The sequence below is a fragment of the Dipodomys spectabilis genome, unplaced genomic scaffold, assembly GCF_019054845.1.
Source record: "Dipodomys spectabilis isolate Male_0828 unplaced genomic scaffold, ASM1905484v1 ptg000009l, whole genome shotgun sequence".
Taxonomy (NCBI): Eukaryota; Metazoa; Chordata; class Mammalia; order Rodentia; family Heteromyidae; genus Dipodomys; species Dipodomys spectabilis.
In genome coordinates, this window is record NW_024870686.1 from 26927829 (window position 1) to 26953284 (window position 25456).

The window sequence follows — 25456 nt, forward strand, 5'->3', positions numbered from 1 at the left end:
CACCGAGCCACCTTCCCAGCCTTGAGTTAGAGAATTTTCTAAGCCTTAGTAATAAAAATAACTTGGCACATGAACAGCAATGAAATAGCATAGAAGACCCAGAAATGAACCCACAGATCTATAACTACCTAATATTTGATAAGAGAGACAAAAGCATAGGATGGAAGAAAGGCAGCCTCTTCAACAAATGGTGCTAGCAGAAATGGCTATACAGAGGCAGAAAACTAAAGTTAGATCCTCATATATTACCCACACTAGAATCTACTCCAAATAGATGAAAGACCTCAAGGTAAGACCAGACACCCTGAAAATATTACAGGAAGGGATAGGGAAAACACTAAGGCTCCTTGACACAGGTCAAAATTTCCTAAGTAAAGATCCAGAATCACAACAAATCAAAGAAAGACTATACAAATGGGATTATATCAAACTGAAGAGTTTCTGCATGGTGAAGGACATAGCTAGCAAGATAAAGTGAAAGCCCATGGAATGGGAGAAGACCTTTACTAGCTATGCATCAGACAAGGACCTCATATCTAAAATATACTGAGAGCTCAAAAAAAATTAAACCTCCCCAAAACAAATCCTCAAAGAGACAACAACCGAATTAAAAAATCAGCTAAAGACTTAAGAGACTCTTCTCTGAAGAAGAAATAAGAATGGCCAGTAGATACATGAAAGAATTGCAAATCTAAACAACATTGAGATTCCACCACATCCCAGTTAGAGCCATTATTAAAAAAATTAACAATAACATCCTGGCATGGATGTAGCCAAAAGGGAATGCTACTGTACTGTTGGTGGGAATGTAAACTTGTTTAACGACTCTGGAAGGCAGTATGGAGGTTCCTCAGAAGACTAAACATAACCCAGCAATCCAACTTCTGGGCATCCAATTGACCACAAACCAGGCTTTCTAAAGCCACCAACACAACCATGTTCATTGCAGTATTGTTTACCATAGGTAAGATATAAAATCAACCCAGATGCTCCTCAGTGGACTAATGGATCAAGAAAATGTGACATAGATGTGTGTGTGTGTGTGTGTGTGTGTGTGTGTGTGTGCAAGCACGTGTACACACCTACACTCAGGCAGTTCTGGTCCTTATACTCAGGATTTGGGTGTTGTTCCTCAGTGGTTTTGCCGAAGGCGCGCGCACGCACACACACACACAAAATGAATTCTTTTCTTCCATCAGAATTTTTTTTTAATTCTTAAGGATCTTGCCTGAGAGAAGCAAAGTTGAACTTTGTTGACATTGAGTGTAAATATATGTTCATATTACATGCATGTATATGTAATACTTTCATTAAAATATACAGGGAATTGTATCTATTAAATACAGGATTTTTCCTCTCTTTTTTTTGTGGTACTGGTGTTCAAATTCAGGGCCATGTGCTTGCTAAGACAGGCACTCTACTACATGAGCCATGACCCCAGTATTTTGCTCTTTGCAAGTAGAGCCTTCTTACTTACCTAGGCTGGCCTCAGACCACAATCCTCCAACCTTCACCTTTTTAGTAGCTGGTACACAAGCCTGTACCAACACACTGAGCTTGGTTTGTTTTGTTTTGTTTTTGTTTTTGTTGTCAGTCATGGGGCTTGAACTCTGAGCTTGGGTGTTATCCCTGAGCTCTTCCGCTCAAGGCGAGCACTCTACAACCTGAGCCACAGCGCCACTTCCTGAGCTTGCTTTTAAGACTGGATCTCTTGGACTTTTGTCCAGACTGGTCCTCAGACTTCATTTCTGTCTCTACCAGCTAAATGGCTAGGATTACAATTATAATTACAATGTACATCATTCCTAGTCCAGGATTTTTCCCCTTTTAACGCCCTTTTATCGGCAGAAACGTTCACACAGACACATGTTGAATTTTAAAACATTTGAGTAAATATTTTAAAAATAAAAAAATCCAGCAGCCAGCAAATAATTTTAAAGTGCTTAATTGCAAAACTAACATAAATTCATTTTTATTAGCCTGATCCTTTTAGTGGTATTGGCATATAAAATGGATTTTGGATGCCTTTTATTTAATATACTTTCATAGCATTTACAAATTTGTTGTGTATTCATAAAAACCAGTGTGGAGGTTTTTTTTTTAGTGCTTAATCTTATATCATCTCTTTGTTTTTATACTTGCAAGTATTGGCCTTTGCTTAGTTTATGTCTTCTTGTTTAGAGAAAGAAAAATGTTTCCTTTAGTACAAGTGGGTGTTTAATGAAGATCCTTTAGCGTATAAGTAGAGGAAATCTTTAGGAAAAGATCTATGTTTTCAGAAAGAATTTAATATCAGAGGACAAAGGGATGAACAAAGCTTTAATCACCAGTTCCCTTGTGTCACCAGGCAGCTGTGTGTACAGAGTTGGCATGAATGGCATAATGCCCCTTATTTATTGTATTATAATCAAATCACATACAAGTGCTGTACTTAAAGATGGTTTATAACCATTCCAAATGTAACTGACCCACAGTGCTTTAAAGAGGTGGAAAAAATACCAGTCAATAATTCTAGTATTTGCTGTGGTTTCTAAAGTGGTTGTTTTGTTACAAAAGAAAACATACTGTTGCAGAGTATTGCTGAGAGGAGGAAGGGACCCCTTGGACTCCCATTTTCTGGGCAAGTTTGTCATTCTCTGGGCAGCACACTGGCAGATGGTTTGTTTACTAGTTTTTGCATGAGTGTTTGTCTAGAACTCATAGGTAAAGAAATTCTTTAATTCTTCCTTCCACTGAAAATGATCTTGGTTTTTCTGTTGTTTTAGTTGCAAGCCCTGGGGCTATAAAGGATACATCTTAACAGAGTTCCATGTGTTCACATGCAAGTTTGTGAAGACTACTTAGTGATTATGAGTGTGAGCTCTGGAATCAAACTGACCCATGGGCCAGATGTGTAATTTTGAGCAGATTGCACAATGGCTCTGAGCCTTGTTTTCTGCAAGAAAATGATAGTGATTCTACCTCAGGCTTGTAAGTTTTTATAATATATATCATATGATATATATACATATATAATGAATATCACTATGCAATATCATTGACTTTGTTATCACTAGTAGTTTTTGACATTAAATCTTTCAAGTCCTTTAGACATATGCTCTCTGATGTACTTTCTAGACCATTCTCTAGACTATGCGTCAGGATTCCTCTATTGGAGATCATTTTGAAGTTATGATGCACAGAACATGAGGCTGTACATGTCATTGAGCAAGTCAGTCCATGGAAGTCCTGATTGTCACCTGTACTTCCTTCACTAATATCCCTATTAATTGTGAAAACAGCTGTGTTAGCAATAGCTCAAATTGAAATTGTGGACAGCAAAAAATGAGTCTCTTTTAAAATTCATTTATTCAATCTGCTAGTATAGTGTAGTTACCTGTACCTACACACAAGTGGTTTTTGTGGGGTTTTTTTTTTGTGTGTGTGTGTCAGTCCTGGACCTTGAAATCAGGGCCCTGAGCACTTTTATTTAAGGCTAATGCTCTACCACTTCAACTACAGCTACACTTCCAACATTTTGGCTTTGAACCTTGATCCTCAGATCTCAGCCTCCTGAGTTGCTAGGGTTATGGATGTGAGCCACTGGTTCTTGGCCCTCAAGTGAATTTTAAACCAGGAAATACCTAATTGACATTCCGCTCAGTAAACATCTGCTGCACTTAGTTCATATGGATCACCTGTGCCAATCTCTTCAAATCATACTTGAACATCTATGCTCGCTAGCAGTCCCTGCTGAGTTTGTGTCACTTGACCAATTAATGAAAATGTTGAGCTCCTATAAGAGGGACAGTTACCGAGCATTGGGCCATGTCACAAAGCTCTTCATCCGAGTGACTGATGGCTTGTTCATCACACAGGCAGCACACAGTGTCTAGGTGACTTGCAGCACTGTTTGTTTCTCACAGTTCTATAAACTGAGACATCTGAGATCACGCTGGCAGATCGTTCTTGCAAGCAGGACCTGCAGAGGTAAAGTAGGGGGAGACATGGGCTTGTAAGGAGGTGGAGCCAGGCACGGGTGGCCTGTAATCCTAACTGCTCAGGAGGCTGAGATCTGAGGATCATGGTTCTAAGCCAGCTCAGGCAGAAAAGCCCATGAGACTCTGATTTGTAATTAACTACCAGAAAGCCCCAAAGTAGAGCTGTGGCTCAAGTGTGGTAGGGCACTAGCCTTGATGGACAAAAGCTCAGAGACAGCAACTATGCCCTGAATTCAAGCCCCCAAACTGGCACAAAAATAAGTGGAGGGGAGAATAACTTGACTTGAGGGGCGGGGCACTGCATGAGTGACAATACAGAGGCCCGTGTTGGCTTGGCTTAGGCTGGCAGATGTGGGATCTACGGACAAGTTTGAACCAGCGGATTTGTTGATGGATTGCTTATGGGCTGTGAAGGAACAGGAAGAGAGGCAGGCATGGTGGTTCAGCATAATCTTTCAGCTGAAGCAGTTAGGTGAAAATATAGCTGTCTACTGGCCATGGGGGAGGCTGACAGAGGTCAGCCTTTATTTGGGCTGATAGAAAACAAGAGATCTGTTTTGGATAGATAACTTGAAAACACCTGGTAGTTATTGCAGAAGGGATACGGAGAGGGTTCTGGGAGCTCATGTGAGCTATTGTAGCCGAGATCAGATGTGGGTTCAGCAGTTTTTAGCCCTTTCTGTGGGAATCATTGAGAGGCTTTTAAAAATGTGCAGACTTCTCACCTAACTCCAGGTATTTTTCAGTTTAATTGGTTTGGTGTGGGACCTTAGAACACTTCAAAAGGAGAAGAAATAACTCCCTACTTGGTTCTAATATGTAGCTAAGGTTTAGAAAGGCTTATATAAATGGTTTTCAAAGTAGGAAATAACAAGCCTGGCGCCAATGGCTCACACCTGTAATCCTAGCTACTCGGGAGGCTAAGATCTGAGGATCATGGTTCAAAGCCAGCCTGGCAGACAAATTCCCAAGACCCTTATCTCTGATTAACTAGCAAAGACCTGGAAGTAGTAGAGCAGCAGCTGTGAGCACAAAAAGTCAAGCGAGAATGCAAAGTGAGTTCAAGTATTGGCTCGTGCATGCACACGCGTGTACACACACACACACATTGAATACAAATAGAAGAGGGAAACATATGATCATCTTAAGAGTGAATTTTGATAGAAAAAGGAGGATGAGAAGGTGGAGCTCTGGGAAACTGAGAAAGAAGACTCAACAAAGGAGTAGAGGAAGGAGTCTGAAGGATGACTCAAATGTATGGTTCCCCAGACCTGGGTGGGTGCTGTTGAAACCACACGCCCCATCAGACCCACGTAGTCAGCAATACACATTTCACAAGATCCCTGTGTCCTTATTAAAATTTGAAAAGCACCAGTTCTTACTGTGTTACTAGAAGAAGGATGCTCTGGGTGTGTCTCCATTTACCATTTTTATCCCTGTTTTTCATGCTCTCTCTAACACACACACACACACATACACACACACACCACCACCACCACCACCACCATCATCATCTTGCACTCTCTTCTTTAAAAATAGCTTATAAATGATTAGATAGCCGGTCATGAGGATCACACTTTGGTGTTTGTCTGAGAAGTAGGTATTTTTGAAGGTGACTTGGAGAATGACTTTGCACGCATTTCACGGGTTCGGTGACCCAGTCCCTCTGGAATTGAAGGAAGCTCTTTAGGCTTTCATTATATTCCCCGCAGCTGACACGCCACACCCTCAGGCTTCGTGATGCTCAGTGCCACGGGACCCCTCGGTAGACACAAGCTCTCCAAGTGAAATCACACCAATTAATGGAGTCACACGGCCTTGCAGAAGCAGGGAGTATGATTGTGGAGACAATTTATGTCCTATTTTTCTTTGCTTTAAAAAAAAAACAACACCATTGGATACGTTGTTTTCATTTGCTCTTTTTTTTTTTTTGCATCCATAAGGAAACGTAAGCACAGCAGACTGGAATGTCTGCTTATTGTAAGAGAGTCTGAATAGCAGGCACAGTAGGAGTTTCACTGATGCTGTATTGATGGCGTGTTGAAGTCTGAGAGTCAATTATCTAAGCTAGTGAATATCCTGGTCAGGAGTGGCTAGGAGCAAGTGGGAGTGCGAGGGGGAATGGGTGTGTGTGTGCAGACAATAGGTAGGGTCTACTTCACTTTTCTTCTTAATGCTAACCAACTATGTGAATGGAGAAGACTAGTGAAGGCTTCAATTACATCTAAAATGTTTTGTTTCTCAAGCAAGGCTGTGGGTACAATAAGTTATCTTTCATATTGCTAATTCTCTTTGAGTGGATCACTTAATAAAATATTAAAATTGATAGCAAGCACTTTAGAATTTTACATCCTACACTTCCTTCCTTCCTTCCTTCCTCCCTCCCTTCCTTCTTCCCTTTCTTCCTTCCTTCCTTCCTTCCCTGCCTCCCTCTCTCCCTCTCCTCCTTTTCCTTTCCCTCTCCCCTCCCCCCTTCCCTCCCCTTTTGTCTGGGAGACAGGGCCTCTCTAGGTAGTCCCCGTAACCTAGGCTATATACTTCAGGTTGGCCATAAACTCTCGATCCTCCTATTTCATCCTCCCAAGCACCAGGATTACAGGTGTATGTCATCACACTTGGCTCATTTTCTTCCACATTTTAGTGCTAAAATAATATCTGTTTCTAATAGAAAATACATAACCACATAGAGTATCCCCACTTCTCATCTTCAGCGTCTGCTTTTCATAAGTAAGCCCTGTGTTTTCTATTCTTTAGTTCCACTGGGTACATTACAACCTAATGTAATATATTTCCAATCTCCATCCCTCCCCCCCCCCCCCCCCCCCCACACACACACATACACCTTTAGTGGTGGCACTGAGGCTTGGGCTCAGGGGCTTATCTGATTTCTAAAATAATTGATTTGTTTTACCTATTCTTGAAAGTTATAGTCCCAGGTCCTGGATGCTGTGGTCCAGCAGGAGAAAATAGAATGTGAACTGAGAGAGAAGGCCATAGTAACAGCATATGAAAGGTACTCTGGGCATGCTGAAGAGCAGTACCTTTGTCAGGCTTGGGTGGGGATGATGGGGGAATCTGACCCACATAGGCCATGTCTGAGCTGTCCTGAGGGCAACTGGCCCTCCAATGTGAAGAAGTCTGCCCTTACACGACAGATCTCTCTGTCTTATTTGTATCTGATTGTAAACAGTGGAAGTAGTCATTGTGGAGACAACAAAACTTCAAGTGAAAGAAATATCAGCTGTGGATACATAGTGACATATGTGTGTATATGTATGTATATATGTATATGTATGCTATTCACACACACACAAACACACACTTAGAACTCTAAGTGAAAAATAGAAGGCAAGATCAGCTGTTCTTGGTGAATTTCGCTGAAGAAAGAATGGCATGTTTGAAGCTGGAAATGAAGACTGCCAGTAACTTGCTTGCTGAGGACAGAAAATTGAAGGTTGAACAGCAAATGGGAGCTGGAGCATTTATTTGCTTTAGATGTAACTGGGAACCGTGTCTCTATTGTAAATGTTGATGACTTCAACAAGAACACATTTCAAGAGTTATTCTTGCTATTGTGGTTCTATTTTGCCAGTTATCTTTCTGTCTCTGTAGTTCTTAGTTCTGTCTCCTAAATGTGAGAACTTTCTCAACAATGTTCCATAGTTCACTCCTTCCTACAACACTGCCTTCTACACAGGGTTGCAGCATGCATTCTCAGGGTGGTCTTGATTAGCCTGTACTCTTGAGCCAGAGTCAAATTGGAACCAGATCTGGAGTAGGGGAGAAGGGTTGGCTACATAGAAAGAGTCTTACTTCAAGAGAATGCTGAAGAAAACAAGTGTGTAAGAAAAGAGGATATTGGGGCAGTAGAATGTGAGCAAAAAAGAATAAATATGGGGGCTGGAGATAACTTGTAATAATCCTCTTAGATATTACATTGCCGTTGAGACATTTCAAATGATGGCCAAGTCATAGCTTAGTGATTATTTGACCTAGATTCCTGGAGAACAAAACTCAAGACTTAATAACTGTGAAGGAAGAGTAGCTTTATGAAATACTCTTATTACATCTTGATGGATATTATACTTGTAGGGAAAAGCCAACATACATTTTGTTACATAAAACATATTTTGAAAAATTCTTTCCTCAACTCATTTAGTTGTTCATTACTTGTGTATGGTACATTGTTACTGTGGGTTTTTTTTTTTGGTACTGATTTTAGAGCCTCCCATTCTCCATTGGCTTTTCTACTCAAGAGTCATTCTGTACCACTTGAGTGATAGCTCCATTTCTGGCATCTTGATGCTTAATTGGACATTAGAACCTCACACATTTTCCACCCCAGGCTGGCTTCAAATCATGATCCTCAGATCTCAGCCTCCAGAGTAGCTAGATTACAAGATGCACCACCCATGCCCAGCTACTGTGAATTTGTTTGCTTCAGGTCTGTCTGAAAAGTTTGTGAAAGTCAAGTTGAGATCAGGCAGAGCATGTTCCAACTTAAATGTTACTAAATTATTAAGTTATCCACATTTTATAGCTGTTCCCACTAGAAGAATGCTTTTTAGATTTTCTTTTTTAGTAGGCCATTGAATCTTTTTTACTTTATGGAGCGGTAAGAAATGCATGAAGGCATTTGAATTTAGAGAGGTTGTCTTGCATGTATATCTGAGCATTGGCATTTCGAGTCTATAAAATAAATTGACAGTGAATGTTTTATTTACCTGTTAGAATCACAGCTCGATCATCAAGTAGCATTTGGCCAGATATATTAGAATAGACAATGGCATATAAATGGAAGAGGAAAGCACTTAATCAAAACGATTGGTGTGCAGATCGCATGGGTATTTTAATGCTTTAGACAACAACCTGTGTTTATAACTCAGATGCAGAGATTAAAAGTAAATCCACCATCCTGCGTCTTTTTTTTTTATTTGTTGTTGTAACCAGCAAAAGAATTCCCTTGGTTATTAAAAGTGGTCTAGTTGCAGAATTGTTCTAATACTTCGCCTGTCTAAATGGCCAAGCTCTTTGATAAAACTGGCAAGCATGAATGACAGGCGCACACCCAAGGTTAGACTGCAGTGTTGGCTTCTCCCTGGCTTTCTCTCCCTTTAAGCCTCCCTTTCATGTGTAGCCAAGTGAAAGTCTCCGAGTGAAATGTAAGCTCTGCGGAACCCCAGGGGCCCTGGCCCGATGAGAGGATCCAGAAGCAGAGCAGCCGTTTGGAAAGCCTGCGGAAGGCACGGAGGGCAGAGGCCTCGGGTGCTGACATGACTCCCAGACCTTTGAAAGGAGATGAATGAGGAGACTTCGCCTCCCTGGGCTCTGGGATGTATTTACCCACCAGAGTAGTCCCAGGTTTTCAAACCTATTGTTTTGGGCTTTAGCCTTCAGATGTTGCAGAAGGAAAATGTGTTCTTTTATTGCTCTTCCAAGTGGTTTAACCATTTATCCTTAATCATCTGCAGTCTGGGTGGGAAGAAGTCTTCTAAAGATCACTGAACTTTGCTTGATTTGAAATCAGAGGAGAAACTCGTTGCATTTCATGTGGGAAACCTTCTTTGGAGAAACTTGACACAAACTGGCTTTTCAGTGTCTTCGAATGTAATTGAAAAAGAACACCATAGAAAAACACTGCCAGATGCACACATGTCTGCTCCTGGGTTAGATTGCCATAAGCTTCATGGCTCTTTCTCTGTGGTTATTGATCATGGAAATAACCGTGGCAGTCAGCATTTAGCAAGTCAGTGTGAATTAATGAACTTTGGCTTGCATCACAGGGCTGCAACCCTAGGCTAGCCATAATGTCTACCGCTGTTATCATAATACATTTTTGCCTTGCCACTTGCTCAATTAAGAAGACTTGATGGTTTTAGAAGCACTTAATAGACTTGCATTGTGGAAAAGTTAATTCATCCATTAGGCCACTGGTGTACGGATGTGATCTATAAAGCAATACATTTCCTCGGGTTCCCACACCAGCATATCACAAAAGGACCATACTGAGGGTCGTTTGGGAACTGTACAGACCCTTCAAGGCACCGTGCAGAAAGGTTTCTAAGAGTACTAAGTCTGAATCTTGGTGCATGGATTTGGCTGGCATAGATTTGGGCAGAGTAGGCCAAATAGAGCTAATTGAGGTGGGGGAAGATTGAGTGAATGGGCCATAATGGTGAATAGAGTTATTTGTCATTGAGTTTGTAATAGGATTTTCAATTAATTCATGCAGGCTTCCAGTGCCTTCCATTAGCCCTGTCAAGATGAACTACAGCCCCATCTAAAATGCCATCCCCTATTAAACGGTGCGTGTCAGTGAATTTGTAATTTCTTCTGTTCAACCAGAAGATGAATGGGTCCGACTCAGAAAACAAATGGGGTGCTTCAGAAATGCACATTTCCAAATCCTCACCCCTTTGTAGGGAGGGACATTCTTTGCATTGTTCTGTGGTGAATATATATTAAAAACTGTAATTGCCACGTGAATGCATCCAAAGGGAAGAAAGCATCTAGCAGTGTGGAGAAAAACACCTCGGCAGGTGTCCATCTCGTACCAGGCGATGGTCGTGGTGGTTATGGTAATGATGATGTTAGCGTGTGGCATTTCCTGCCTTCTCGGCCATTTTGAGGGACTTAATGTACATCAACTGACTAAATTCCAGTCCAGATGAGGCACAGAGAGGTTAACCTGTGTAACCAAGGTCACACAGCTAGTACACGAAGGTGCTGGGATTCAAGATGTGGATTCTGTTTTCTCTGAATCCGTCTCATGAACCACCTGAGTTCATTGGGTTCTCACCTGCTTTCTCCTTCTAGCCCCCCCCCCCCCCCAGGAACAGCAACACTTCTTACTGTGTTCATCCACTTGGATTTCTTCAAACCTATCTCAGGAAAATGTTGATAAGTGATGACAACCAGATTTCCCCCAAAGACAGACGTGGTAGGGAATTTCATCAAGCCTAGGTGAGGAGAGACAAAAATTGAAATTCTGCCTTGCATGAAGTTGGCTGCTGAATGGAATGTGGACCAGGTTTGTCGTGAAGGACCAGAGTTCCTGGATTTGTAGGGAGCAAGAGGGAGCAGTAGAATTACATGTCAGGTTGTGTGAAGGCTGTTCGTTCATTAGAGGCCAGGTCTTAAGGCAGCATTAAAAACGTTAATAGGAAGTTCTGTTGCCATCAAAGGTATACAACTGTGACAACACTTTGCCTTTCGTTTTGTTGTTGTTGGGGAAAGTATGGAGAAATAATATGAGTCATGTGACTTACTAGAATGATTAAAGTTTCAAGCATTTCATCCAGGTGCTGGTGGTTCACGCCTGTAAATCCTAGCTCCTCAGGAGGCTGAGATCTGAAGATCGAGGCTCCAAGCCTCGCCGGGCAAGAAAGTTCATGAGACTCTTATCTCCAATACATTACATACACAGACTCCTCATAAAAGCTGGAAGTGAAGTTGTGCTGGAGCACTACTAACCTGAGCTAGTAGAGCTCAGGGTCAGTGCCCTGACACACACACACACACACAACACACACACAAAACACACCCCACAGAAAAATTAAGGATTTTTAAGCCAGTAATTCACCCGGGGTTGTTACCCAGCCACCCCCTACAGGTCTGTTTTCCAGTCTGCTGAACTGCCTGACACCTGATCGTACCCTGTCTACTGGTGCTTCCTATAAGGGACTTAACCATTGCTCACAAGATCCAGCAAACTCTTTAAGTTGTTGACCTGCCACACAAGACCCATCATAAACCAGCTGCCTCTCCTATACTTCTGGTTCTTTCATTCTTCCACAGGAGTGTCAGGATCTTGGTGAACCTTGGTCCTCCTGCCTGCCATGCTACTGCTCACAAGCATACATCCCCCTGCCAAGAGTGTTCCCCTCTTTCCTTCCTCTACTCCAGCTTTGCCCAGCTGACTTAGGTGTCATCTAAGAACTGGGCAGTGTTTCATTTCCACCCCCAAACCTCAAGTTCATCAACCACGTCTGCAGCTCTGCCTTTGCATTTCCTATACTGTGTTACCATTTCTGATGTCTTATCTCTTCAGAACAAAAGAACTGAGCTGTGTTCAGTCCTCAGCCCTAGCACAGTTGCCTAGGGGGTGCAGGGGGCACAGTCGAACCTTGCTATTTGCTGGGGGGAATGAATGCATAAAGAAAGAGTTGAGAAAAGGGAGCCTCCAGTGTAATTCAAGGAGTTACAGGTATGTTTGATTTACCATTTATCCTTTGAACCAATGATAGGCTCCGGAATGCCCAGAGGTAGTCACGTGCCAGCGAATGCTCATGGATGGACACTTCAGTGCATTTCCAAGTATCATATTTAATCCATTTCGTGATTTAATTGCTTTGGAGTGGGGTCACACAACTTTACCATAATGCAAGGCAGTAACATTTAAATCTCCTCTCTTAGCTCATCAGCCTAACAATGCTTCCCAAACAGGAAAGGCCAAAGTTGAGTAATAGTTCATTGGAAAAGACAGAATACTTACAGGTTACGGGAAGGGACTGGGACTGCCTTACTCATTGTTGGGTTCCGGTCTTGGGCATACGACCCGCCTCTGATAAATACTTGTTGAGTTTCTGAGACACTGTAATGTGCTGTCCACATTAGAAGCTGTATTGGCAAATGTTTGCTCAGACTCACTCTTGATCTCTCTCTTTTTTTTTAAAATCAGTCATGCTTAAGAGCAATTGGGAAACTGATAAGTGGTACTTCTGTTTAAGATTTTTTTTCCTCAGCACTTACCATTGATCCTAATAAAGTAGTTAGATGAAGTTTGTTTTTATTTTAATGAATGTTAAAATTTCATACTAGAGAGTCAGGCCCAACAATTATACTTTCATGTACTAATAATCCCAGGCCAACAGACTAGAATTCCCACTACGTTAAATCTAGGAATAGAAAGCTAGATTGAGGCTGGTGCACAGATAACCTACTGTTTTAAATCTTATTATTAAGATTTGCTTAATATTGATTATTGATTGGTAACACATCAGTTTTTTTTTTTCTTTTATGGGGACGAGGTTTCTGGGGTTTGAACTTGGGGCCTTGCACTTGCTGGGTAGGTGCTTTACTGCTTGAGCCATGCCCTCACTCCCAACCACAAGTAGCATTTTTGCCCTGGTGGTTCTGGATAACAATATATTTACTCTTCCTACATAGCTAGGATGATAGGATGTGTGCCACTGCCACGCCTGGCTTTCTCATGATTGAAATAGGCTCTCACACTTTTAGCCTCAAACTGCGACCCTCCCAGTTTTCACCACCAGAGTCTCTCAGATTATAGATATGAGCCACCATGCCTGACTGCAAATAGTTTTTTTCTGCAAGACTTACCTCCAAGTGCAATGTGTGGATAGGACCTTCATGTAAAGACAGTGATTTGTGTAGTTGTATTGTTAGAGATATTATTAGACTGTTTGTTCATTAAAATCCATCTCTCTCTCTCTCTCTTTAAGGGTATACCTCAGTTACCATGTGCCAAAGCATTATATAACTATGAAGGAAAGGAGCCTGGAGACCTTAAATTCAGCAAAGGAGACATCATCATTTTGCGACGACAAGTAGATGAAAATTGGTATCATGGAGAGGTGAATGGAGTCCATGGCTTTTTCCCCACCAACTTTGTGCAGATTATCAAGCCGTTACCTCAGCCCCCACCGCAGTGCAAAGCACTTTACGACTTTGAAGTGAAAGACAAGGAAGCAGATAAAGATTGCCTGCCATTTGCCAAGGTGAGGTTGCGGGGAGATTGCTTTCTGTTCCCCTGTGAGTCTTCCCTATGTGGAATATGGATGATATTTCCTCTTGCAAAAAGATAAAACTTTGTGCCAACTATCTCATTATGCTTCTAAAAAATACCTGTAGGTCTTCTTCTTTGAGTCTTAAGGGAGATAATTCTGTCCTTTGACCCCTCCTGTGAAAGATCATTCTGGTTGATATTCTGGGTGGCATGATTTTAGAGCATATTTAGAGCCACCGTTGATTTTGAAGGGTATGTGTGCTACCCAGGGATGGTAAAGTACTGAATTGTGAAATGGAAATGTCATGACTTCCTTATTTTATATGCAGATCTCTTTGCTGAAAAGCACATGCAGGAATCTGTTTACTAAATTGATAAACAGTTTGGAATTTTGAGCAGAATATGGTGTTTTTGTTAAGAAAAGCAAGTAGGCGGTGCAATTCAGAGGGCAGTTGGTATGTTATCAGAGGGAGAAAGTAGGAAGCATGAAAGCGATTTAAACAAAAAGTCCAGACGTTGTTGAGTAGCCTTTGAAGTTGCAATTTCTGGAAATCAGTAAAATAAGCATCCAGCTCCTTGCGTAGACAGTGATAGTTTACAGCTGTCTACAACTTTGGATTGAGATTGATTGATTGGTTGATAGTTATCATTTAGTTCAAGAAAACTACAGAGCTATGTACTAAAGATAGGCTGTAGCAGTTTTGTTCATATATGCTTAAAGCTTGAGTGCTTTCATTGAGAAGGAAAATTAAATGATAAATTGAATGGGAGCAGGGAGATTCACAATCCACTGTTTCTTATAGGATGATGTTCTGACTGTGATCCGCCGAGTAGACGAAAACTGGGCTGAGGGAATGCTGGCAGACAAAATTGGAATCTTTCCCATCTCATATGTGGAGGTAAGTCTATCTGCAACATCTCAAATCCTATTCGTATTCAGCTTAGTAAATGAATCTTAATTATGCAATCTGAATATTAAGAAGCTCTGGCACCCCGAGGTCTCAGGAAGACCCTGTTTGGCATCAGTGAGCAGATCAGGAAGAATTCTCTCATTCTGTCTTTCAGTTAACAGAAACTGAAATGTTTGAAACTCTTTTTCCTTTGTCTCCTGGCTAAAAGCATTCCTGTGCCTGTTCAAGGTATAGAGTATGCTTGCTGTCTTCTCATTATACTATCTCCAGATTTTTCTCTTCCATTTGCTGGTCTTGGCATCAGACTGTAAAAGTTCTTAAGTGAGCGGCACTCAAGAGCAGCACCTGCCCTACCAGGCCCTGAGTTCAAGTCCCAGTATTGCCCCCAAACAAACAAACTAGTAAGTAGGGTTCTAAGTAAGGCAGGAAATTACTGTATTTGTTTCTTTCTTTTATTGTCTGTCACCTCATCAGAATTAGAACACAGTAGCGTCGTTCTATTATGTTAAAGGAAAGCACAAATTAAAGATGAACTAAGGAAGGGAGTTTTGAACTCCTAGTTCTTTCCCTCTTTTTCTATTTCTCCCAATTTTAACCCTGCTATATACTAAAATAAATCCGTGCTAAAACTTAAAAACAAACAAAAATGAACTAGGAAGGTACTCTTGACACACCCGTCCTTCATTAAGGTATATATCAAAACGTATTCTTTAGTAAGAAGCAGTTCTTGAGGAAGACAAAGCTGAAAGCATTTTACAAAAACAAAAATAAAACAACAACAACAACAAAACGAACGCACAGTTGAGCCCACCCCCCAGGATGGCTGAGGGGTCAGGAATAGCTGGCAATATGATGGCTAGCTTGTGGTTCTCCAAGAGAAGTCGGAAAGCTGTGTAAAAAACTAAAACTAAGAGCAAGCACAGATCATCAATTGACTGGGACTGAAAGGAATTATGTTGTTTAAAGTGTCCAAGCATCTATCTTAAGCATATTTAAAAAGAAAAATTCAGTATCACTTACTTGCTGTGCTTTTGCTCTGAGGCATTTATTTGTTCTGGCATGATTGTGAAGAGTAATTTGACAAGAAGTGTGTCATGGTAGCTAGCACTCGGTTTCCTCCTTAGACTCGAGGTTGACAGAGCCTTCATCCAGTCAGTTTGACTATTCTACATCCTTGGAAAAGGAATTGAAATGAGCTACGACTCTTGAATGGTATTCCTACCCTTGAGAGGTTCTCGTGTGTCCAAATATATTCTTCTTGCTTTCAAAGTAAACAACAGAAAATGATCTTTCACATACAATCCCTTTCATACTTTATTTACATATTCTAACTGTGGGTCATGGAAAACTACAAGCATCCTTACGTAGTTGAGTGGTTACGCTTAAGAGTACGAGTCATCACAGGTGGTTAGCAGAGGCTTGCCTCTACTTGTCAGGTATTAGCAGTGTGACAAGCCCCTGCTTCATTTGTGATGCATGTAAAGGTAGTCCTCTGGTTTTGTTATTGGGCAGATGAAGACGGCATGGGTTGGCAGGGATAGATCTGCCCATGTCTAGAGTCATTGAGTCACTTAGGTTATTGAAATTATGTACTCAGATGATTAACTCCAAAGGGTAAACTTCTGCCCAAGTGGAAAGTATGTTTGTGCTTTTTGCCTCTTCTGTTCGATGAGCATCAGAATGTGCTAAGCAAGTCATCTGTCTCTAGGAACTATGAAGCATCTCTTTGATGTCAAGCTATCAGTTGAAGCTCCAGGAGCTTCAAGGGATTGGCATCACCTGCTTCCGCCCCCAGGGGACTGAAGCGGAGGCAGATTTCCATCACCACCCACCACGATTCAGCTGTGTCAGTGTTTGTGTCTTGCAGGACCCTTTCAGATGGGGTGTAAAGAAAACTGTAGGAATCAGACTAGAGCTTTGTTCTATGCGATGATCTTTGCTTTTGCTACAGAACTATTCATTCTGGCCTGTGTTAGGGCCTACATAGTTCCCAATATAAAAGCAGATTGTGTTACCAAAATTTACTGGTAAATAGTTTTACTCTACTTTCCTTTTCTCCCTCCCTCTTTTACCCTTTCCCTCTCCTTTTCTCCATTCTTATTTTTCTCCGGTTCATTTACATAACATTGTATTATAGAATAGACATAATGTTAGGTGAATTTGGTTTTTTTTAAATACATTTTTTATTGTAAAAATACTGTACAGAGGGGTTACAGTTACATGAGCAAGGTAATGAGTACATTTCCTATCAAGCATTGTTACCTACTCCTTTGTTTTAACTTGAGGGTATTGTAAGGACTGGGATATTTTTATGTAGAGTAGGTTAGAACTTAATGTTCACTAGATTGAATATATTAAATACACACCTCTCTTAGATTATACATTACCATCAATGTATTGGACCATAATGATACAGGCAGTTGAGCATCTGGATTTAGAGGGAACAGTGTCCAGTCCATTGTAGCAAATACTAAGTGCTTACTCCGTAAGGAAGAAACAAAGGCAAAAGCATATCTTGAATTGGAGCTGGACTCACATTCACAGAAAGGCAGGTCTCACAAAGAACCACAAGCATGGGATGAAGGTAAAGGCAAATATACCCAGTCAATGTGTCTCTAGAATTGGCAAGAGCAATAGATTCTGAACCAAAATGATGGCTAATACACGGAATTGCCCAGAATTGGGATTCCCTTCCACTCTGCTGTTCCTCTAAGACCTATTGTGATTTCACAGTAGATTGCTTTGATTTTGTAGACAAGCTTTCACTATGTAGCCCAGTCTAGGCTTGAAATCATGTTTCTTCTGCCGTAGCATCCAAAGGATACAGGGACTACAAGCATGAGCCAACATGCCCAGCTCAACTACTTTTCTTACATCTTATAAACCAATGTTTAAGTCTCTGTAGATGTTGATGCTTTTGCTTACCCCCCCCCCACACACACACACATTGCTGCCCCCTAACAGTTCTCTGCCACAGGTTTTGAGATGACTGAATGAGGAAATAAGCCTCCAAACCGCTGGAGCTCAGATTAGACTATATAACCACAGTGTGTCAGTATAATGATCAAATCAGAGAGAAAAAAGCCATCTGGAACTGGGTGCAAAACCTCCAAAGCCATGTTTTTTGTAGAAGCTAAAACTCCTTTTGTTAAAGGAAACGACCAAGGATTTGCTCGTAGCACAGATTCTAACTAGGTTATGTCTGAGTTTAGGATTACAGAACCTCCGAGGGTCAGAGGTTCAGAGATTGAAGTGTGAGAGTAGGGGAAAGGCATGGAAAAGACCTTAATATTGGTGAGGAGGGGTCTGGGTTGGGGCAGGAGAGAGATGGTATCGATGACCTTACCTTGCTGTTTTCAAGACCACCCCCCCCCCCCACCTGGGTGGGAGGAAGGTGGCGCTATAGTGATGCCCTCTTATCAAAGAATGCAAAAGTTCTTCAAAGATCCACTAGAGATGGAAAGTCTCTGGTTGGAGAGAGGGAGTAGAAGAAGGGCTGCATAGCTGGGCGCCGGTGGCTCACGCCTGTAATCCTGGCTACTCAGGAGGCTGAGATCTGAGGATCGCGGTTCAAAGCCAGCCTGGGCAGGAAAGTCCATGAGACTCTTATCTCCAGTAAATCACCAGAAAACCGGAAGTGGAGCTGTGGCTCAAGTGGTAGAGCGCTAGCCTTGAGCTGAAGAGCTGAGGGACAGCGCCCAGGCCCAGAGTTCAAGCCTCATGACCGCCAAAAAAAAAAAAAAAAAGGAAAAAAAAAGAAGGGCTACATAAATGGCCCTAGTTTCTGTCCCTTGGAATGCTTGTCTTCCTCTTATGATAAAATTTCTTGTGTGTGTCTGTGTGTTGTATCTGTGTGTCTGTGTGTGTGTCTGTTTGTCCTTTTCCCCCTTCCCCTCAGGAGTCTCTTAATACACACACACACACACACACACACACACACACACACACACACACACACACATTTATTTATTTATTTATTCATGGATTGGACATAGTCCAAAGAAAAATTGATATTCTACCTCTCTCTTTGTTCAAAAACATTGGTTATCTTCTCAATAGAAGAGAAGATTTTTAAGAACCCCATTAGCTCTGAGCTGACTCATCTAGTCTTAGCAGCCATTTGGACAAGGTTGACATGACTCGTAGCAAGCAGAAAGTTTTGATTGAAGTAAGTGCTGAATATAGGATTTGGGGCTGGTTTTCACACTTTGTGTGTTGTAGGTTTGTAGTGAATTATGCATTCTTTGGTAGGTTTCTCACTTTATTTTGATTCCCTCTTGTTTGTTTGAAGTATGACTCAGCCAAGTTTTTCAACAACAACAGAAAGTATTTAACGACTTACTCCTTTGCTGCGGATAATATAAACATTTCTTATGTGCAGATGGTGCGGAGTAGGAGTGGTCTAAGGCACAACTGTTGTTACTCTTCAGATACTGCCAGGAAGAAGGGCAGCATTTGTCTGTCTTTTTTTTTTTTTTTTTTGCCTGAGACTGGGACTTAAACTTCATATCTGATGCTTTCACTCAGTGGCTGGTGCTTTACCACCTGAGCCAAGCCTCCAATCCCTTGTCCTTTTTTTAAGATGTTAGTGGTTAGTCTTCTGAGGACTTTCTTCCCTACCTCATCTACAGTGCATGGCCCCTGGCTGCCAGCCCCACCCCCCCCCCCCCCCCCTTACTGCACTGCAGGCACACCATGAATGCAGTGAGTGGTAGAGAAGACTTGACTGTAGTCAGAGGGCCAGGATTCAAGTCTAGACCTCCCTTCCCATTATCTGACTGACTTTGGACCTGATCTCCTCCTTTAAAAAAAATTAATAGTACTAGAACCTTTCCATAGGGCACATTGATTCCAATGATTAAGAACAGTGTGTGTGGCACCCTGGGAGAGTTTTACAAGGGATCATTAGTACTATTATCACCATTGTGAATCCTTCAATCTGTAATCCATGCATGTTGCTTTGTTGCCATGGTTACCATTTGCCCTACCCCTTTCCCAATTAGAATGTGAGCTCCCAAGGACAGTATGTTGTCTTCCTAGGTTACCTTCATCTCCAGGTCTTTGCACAGTGGTTGTTCATTCTGGGCTCTCAATGCATGCTTGAATGGATGAATATTTACTCAGAACGTGTAGAAAGAAAGTTTCTAGGCCAAAGCCAACCTAGTTGGTAGATTTCAAATCTTGAAACTAAAAATTTCAACTAGTATTGCCATCATTCTCTACCTAAACATATATTTTATTATTGGTTTATCTGGGTGTTACATCTTTATGCCCTTCATGGGCTCCTTTCTCTTAAAAAAAAAAGGCTGAAGGCAGGTTGGGTGTGGTGGCGAAGCCCTCTAAACCCCACCCTTCTGGGCAGGAGAATAATGTGTTCAAAGGCAGCTTGGGGTCTGTAGTGAAAGTCTGTTTGTAAATAAATTCATTATTTCAAAAAAGATAGCTTGGCTGAGTATTTGACTAAGCCATATTCTGTAGATGAGACCCAACAGCCTCTACTGATGATGTATTATGTGTAATGTAGAAATGACTCCCCTGTGGGAGGGGGCGGGGCTGGAGAGATGTTGGCTGAAGGGTTCTATCCCTTGCTATGGGACAGAATGTCTAACCAGCTTTAAGAATGGAAAATCAGATGTGTTGGACTCAGGACCAGTGGTCTGCAGTGTGGGACCTCTAGTTCTCTCCTTGGGGGTTAGGAGATGGAAAGATATTTGTCTTGGTTCCAAAGAAGAAGTGAAGGCTTAGGTAAATACTTTGAAGTTGCCAAGGTGACTTCTTGCAGGACCTAACAATAGCAATGTTAACTTCCTTTCCTTCTTTTTTTACTCTAAAGCCTTTCCTCTGCAGAGTAATGACAGCAGAAGGGGAAAATAGTAGTCTGATCTAATAATCCAAGAGTTGATTGAAGTATATAAAAAGATATCCTGTCATTGATAGTTAAGGTTGCATTTGTTTCTTTTTAAATTTTTTTTTAAAAAGTGTAATCAATCTTTATAAAAGAAATTTAGGGGAATTGTTGGGAAATTGGAAAGAGAAATTACCATATTGATTAGCATCCAAATGCCCCCTTCAACTTTGAAGTAAGTTAATTTAGGGAAGTGAAATTTAGAGATATTGTTGAGAAATCAGGAAGGGAGAATTACTCTGTTGCTTAGCACCATCATTTCTTCCTTAATTCTGACTGAATACATTGGGTCTGCTTTTGAGTCGTCTTTTGTTAGTGTTGCTTTTAAGCACTGGGGGCTGGCCGGGTCCCTAGAGCAGGTTTTTCATATCTTGTGAATGTTACCAGCTTGATAGAAGTAATTGCTCCTTTTCCTTTTGCTCCACCACAATGGACGAAGGAAAATGATCACTAGCCCTGGACAACTGAAAGGCAAAGTCAGCTCTCTGAGCTCCAAGAGCAGCAACCTCATATCTATACTACCACAGACAGACCCCCTTCTGCACCGGAGTCACTGAGATTTCATAAGACACTTCAATGTAGTTTATGCCCCATCCATTATTGAGCAGCCGCTTTCTAATTTAAGAGATTCCTTTGTTTTCCAGGTGGAAAGCATTCTGGGGCTGAGTCGGTAAAGATCAGTTGAGGTTTATTGACTTTTTTCACCCATGAATGGATAGTTTCCTGTACTGGGTGTTGTTCCATGGGACATAAAAATGCAGATCTTCTGCCTGGCGTCATCACATACTCAGGATAGTGACCAAATGGTGTCTAATAATGAAGCAGTCTCCAGTTCCTCATTCCTCTGCAGGAACCAGGGCCCCAGCTTAGTTCGATTGATCACCCCTGGAAACATGCCTTAGAATTGCCACCTTTACCGCTCATTTGGGATATTTCTTTGTGTATAGACTTGTTAAAAAAACAAAACAAAATTTAAAAAGCCCTGCCCTTGCCCAGACAGCTGTTCCTGATTGTTCAATCCTGTAATATTATTTATGCAGCAGGCTGAGATCTGAGGAGCATATTTCAAAGCCAGCCTGGGAAGAATCTGGGGGACTCTTAAATCAACAAGAAAAATGCTCAACCTGTAGGTATGGCTCAAGTGGTAGAGCACCAGCCTTGAGAGAAGATGCCAAGCAAGAACAGCTAGATGCTGAGTTCAAGCCCAACACACACACGCACACACACACACACACACACACACACACACACAAAATTCACTTTTTAGCCAAGGTTTAAATAAATACAATCATTTCTCATGAAGCCTTTCCTTCCTAATATTTCTAGGCAACAAAGCAGATTCTGTAAAACCAAAGCAAACCAATGCTCTCCTTGCTTCAATTATCTATAATACTCAGTTTCTACCATTGTTGTAGACCTGGAACGCGCTAAGAGTATTGTTACATGTGTAGATGATTTATTTGTTTTTCCTTTGTTCCTTGAGAAGTATTATCCATAAAGAATAGTTTAAATTATTTTACTCCTATAATCTAATCATACTCCAAAACACTTGGAAAGGAACGGAATAAATTTAAGTCTCACTGTGTATAATTTTGATTAGTAGCCATCCATTCGTTTGCCTTTTGCATCTGTGATGTGTCAGGTATGATTTTTGCCTTTCTCCACATAATTATAGTACTACTAACCCTCAGTGTTTTGGCTACCTAATAAGCACTCAAGTAGCTAGACCATAATTAAGTTAATGGGTTTGATCGTTTTATTTTTAGACAAGTGTCTTGTTTAAGGAGACAGCCAGTGATTGGAGGATGAGGGTGGCCTGTCCTGCCCCTTGCTCTTCTGTCTTCCGAGTCAGAGGACTGGCTCCTAACAATGGCTACTCAGTCACTCCCGTTACCCAGCTTGGGTTGGAAAGTGCTTAGGACACTGTGACTTCTGAAAAACTACAAAATCATTTCAGGTTCTAATGTGTGAAAGGCTGAATGTTTGGAATGATTCACTACCCAGTTTCAAATAGCTGAGGTTACCACAAATTCATCGAAGCCATCATTGAAAATTTTTATGAGAGAATTTATTATATTGCTCTATACATTCAAGTTACTGGGAGCAACTAAGGCTGTCATCGGGTGTCCTATGAAGACAGCATGAGTTGTCTGTGCTGTTCCGGGCCTTTGTGTGCAGGGCTAACTGGAACAGAAATATGTCCATTATAAAATCAAGAAAAATTTCTTGGTAATGGAACAAAATGGTTCACAAAACATTCTACTTTCCCTAAATGTTAATAGAATATTTCTTTTTACAATAAAGTCTTAACATACACGCTGGACGTTTCTTGTGTGTGAGAAGACATAAGTGAGTATGTAAAATGGTAAAGATCACTATCCTGTGCCAGGTTTCCTGTGTGTGTGTGTGTGTGTGTGTGTGTGTGTGGCTTGAACTCAGGGCGTGGCTCTCTCCCTTAAAAAGCTGTCACTGTACCACTGAGCCAATGGCTCTTTGAGGTGGTTCACTGGAAATAAAGAGTCCCATGGACTTTTCTATCTGAGCTGGCTTTGAACCCAAATCCTCAAATCTCACACTTCTGAATAGCTATGATTACAGAAAGACATGGGCCACCAGGGCACAGCTTGCTCAGAGCACTTTTAACTTGGAAGATCATAGTTAGGTAAATGTCACAGAAAGCCCGTACTACTCAGTTCAAACAGATGTTTGCACATTTCATCAAAATCAAACTAAAAGCTGTCAGACCCTTTTTCTCATTGTTACCAATAATGTATACTTACAACAGAGCCTTTTTAACTTTGTGCCTGATTTGCCTGATGCTTTCACCAAGAGCAATCAGGATTTTCTTTGGGACTGCCAAGGTAACCACAATCACTGTTAACGAATCCTAACTGATTTGTGGCTTAGTGATAGAGCACTTGTCTAAACACGTCTTTGCCCTGGGTTCCAACCCAGCACCATGGGGGGTGGAGGGCATGTATAACAGCACTGAGTTTGGTAAGGGGAAAATGAAGTTGCTTATCAGTCTGCTTTGCTCTCTGTCCCTAGCTCCATGTGATTCCCTGCAGTTTGTCAGAGCTCTGGTGTGTGTGTGTGTGTGTGTGTGTGTGTGTGTGTGTGTGTGTGTGTGTGTGTGTGTGTGTGTGTGTGCGTGTGTGTGTGTGTGTGTCTGCTACTCCTGGGTACTATCCCTGAGCATCTTTTGCTCAAGGCTACTATTCTACCACTTGAGCCACAGTGCCACTTCAGGCTTTTTTTGGATAGTTTCTTGAAGATAAGGGTCTTATGAACGTTGCTGCCAGGGCTGGCATTGAACCATGATCCTCAGATCTCAGCCTTCTGAGTATGAATAGTAAGCGTGAGTCATCAAGGCCTAGCTTAGAGCTGTACTCTTTAGGCTGGAGCTACTCATACCCCAATGAGTAAAGTCTACTTGGCTACCTTTGGGCATTTGATCTTCTTGGAGACCACTCAGAAGATGGGATGGTGAGACTAAGATAGGATTTATAAATGTGGATCTCCTAACACCGTTGTAGTGTTCCCATAAGACCTTTCACCCAACTCATTCTTTAATCCCTAAACACACTGCAGAAAGCTTCAGGATCATCTTTCTACTGCTAGTTGTCCCCCACCACGCCATGTGTTGGTAACGTGGTATTCTGGCCTTGCCACCGATTATTCTTGGAAGCTTATTCTATGAAAACAAAACCAAACCATCCTTGAAGCGAAGAAGAGATGTTCGTGTTTGGAAACGATTTGTCCTACTAATTGTGGCTCAGACAAGTCACCTGAATTCCCATCCCCAGGAGCCTCTGGAACACAGCTTGCCGTGTTTGTAGAAGTGTCGGGCGGCTTTGGAGCTGTAATTAGCACAGCTTTGGGATCATGGGAAAGCAAGTTTATTTCTTTGTTAAATATTGACTGATAGGATTTCCATTATCCTAGTAGAGCAGAGTCATCCACGAGGTGAGAAGACAGCGGTCCGTACAAATTGACTAGGAAAAGGCTTAGATGAGGGTATGTTTTTAGAAAGGCATTGGTGAAGTCTCTGACTGACTGTGATGCTGAGATAGAGAACTTTCTATCTCTGAATGTTACTTGGGTGACCTGTTAAATGTTTACTGTGGGAAGTGAAGCTAGGCGTTCAATGGTTTCCCTTTACTACCATACCTTATATGAAGTTTGTGATCACTGAAGCTTTTTGGAAATGTTTCCCTTGCCCTCAGGGAAAACAAAAAGCGAATGTTCTTTCCTTTCTTGCTGATCTTATCAGGCCAGCACAGACATTGACCCTTTGTACCCTGACTTTACAATGGGAATTTTAAAATAGATCAGCATGGTAGCTTGCATTTCATGGCTTACCCTGTTAGGATTTAAAATTTAAGCAGGCATGAGGGTCATTGACACCATCACCTGACCAAAATGTTACGAATTTCATCCAGGAGCTGGGAAGGTGGCTCAGTGGTAGAGCGCTTGCCTTGCATGCATGAGGCCCTGGGTTCGATTCCTTAGCACCACATAAGCAGAAAAAGGTCCAAAATGACACTGTGGCTAAAGTGGTAGAGTGCTAGCCTTGAGCTGAAGAGCTAAAGGACAGTGCCCAGGCCCAGAGTTCAGGCCCTATGACCAACAACAACAAAAAAAACTTAAGCCAGTCTTTTTGGGGAGGGTCCCCCAAGATGCAGATAGACAACCAAAGAGGTCAGTTTGTTTGGGGGAGGGGTACAAGTATTATTCCTGAAGTGTTTCATTCTTCACTCTAGCTCTTTCTTACCAAGAGTTGCCCCTCATGACTGGGTAATAGGTTATACAGCCAGACCAAAACAAAACAAAACAGAAAACAACCCTGAATTCCCTATTGATTGATTGCTCTATTCTGAATGCCATCTGTGAACTGACTACAATCTTCATT

General features: G+C 41.6%; 1 protein-coding gene across 3 annotated transcripts in view; it reads left to right on the forward strand.

Moving 5' to 3' along the window:
- The window catches only part of Sh3rf1 (SH3 domain containing ring finger 1), a 148036-nt gene that overhangs the window by 78714 nt on the left and 43866 nt on the right, over window positions 1–25456 (forward strand). For all 3 annotated transcript variants that reach the window (XM_042701239.1, XM_042701256.1, XM_042701247.1), the window contains exons 3-4: window positions 13445–13720; window positions 14532–14627. In XM_042701239.1, coding sequence (XP_042557173.1) covers window positions 13445–13720; window positions 14532–14627 — 372 coding nt within the window. The remainder of the gene's footprint in view (window positions 1–13444; window positions 13721–14531; window positions 14628–25456) is intronic.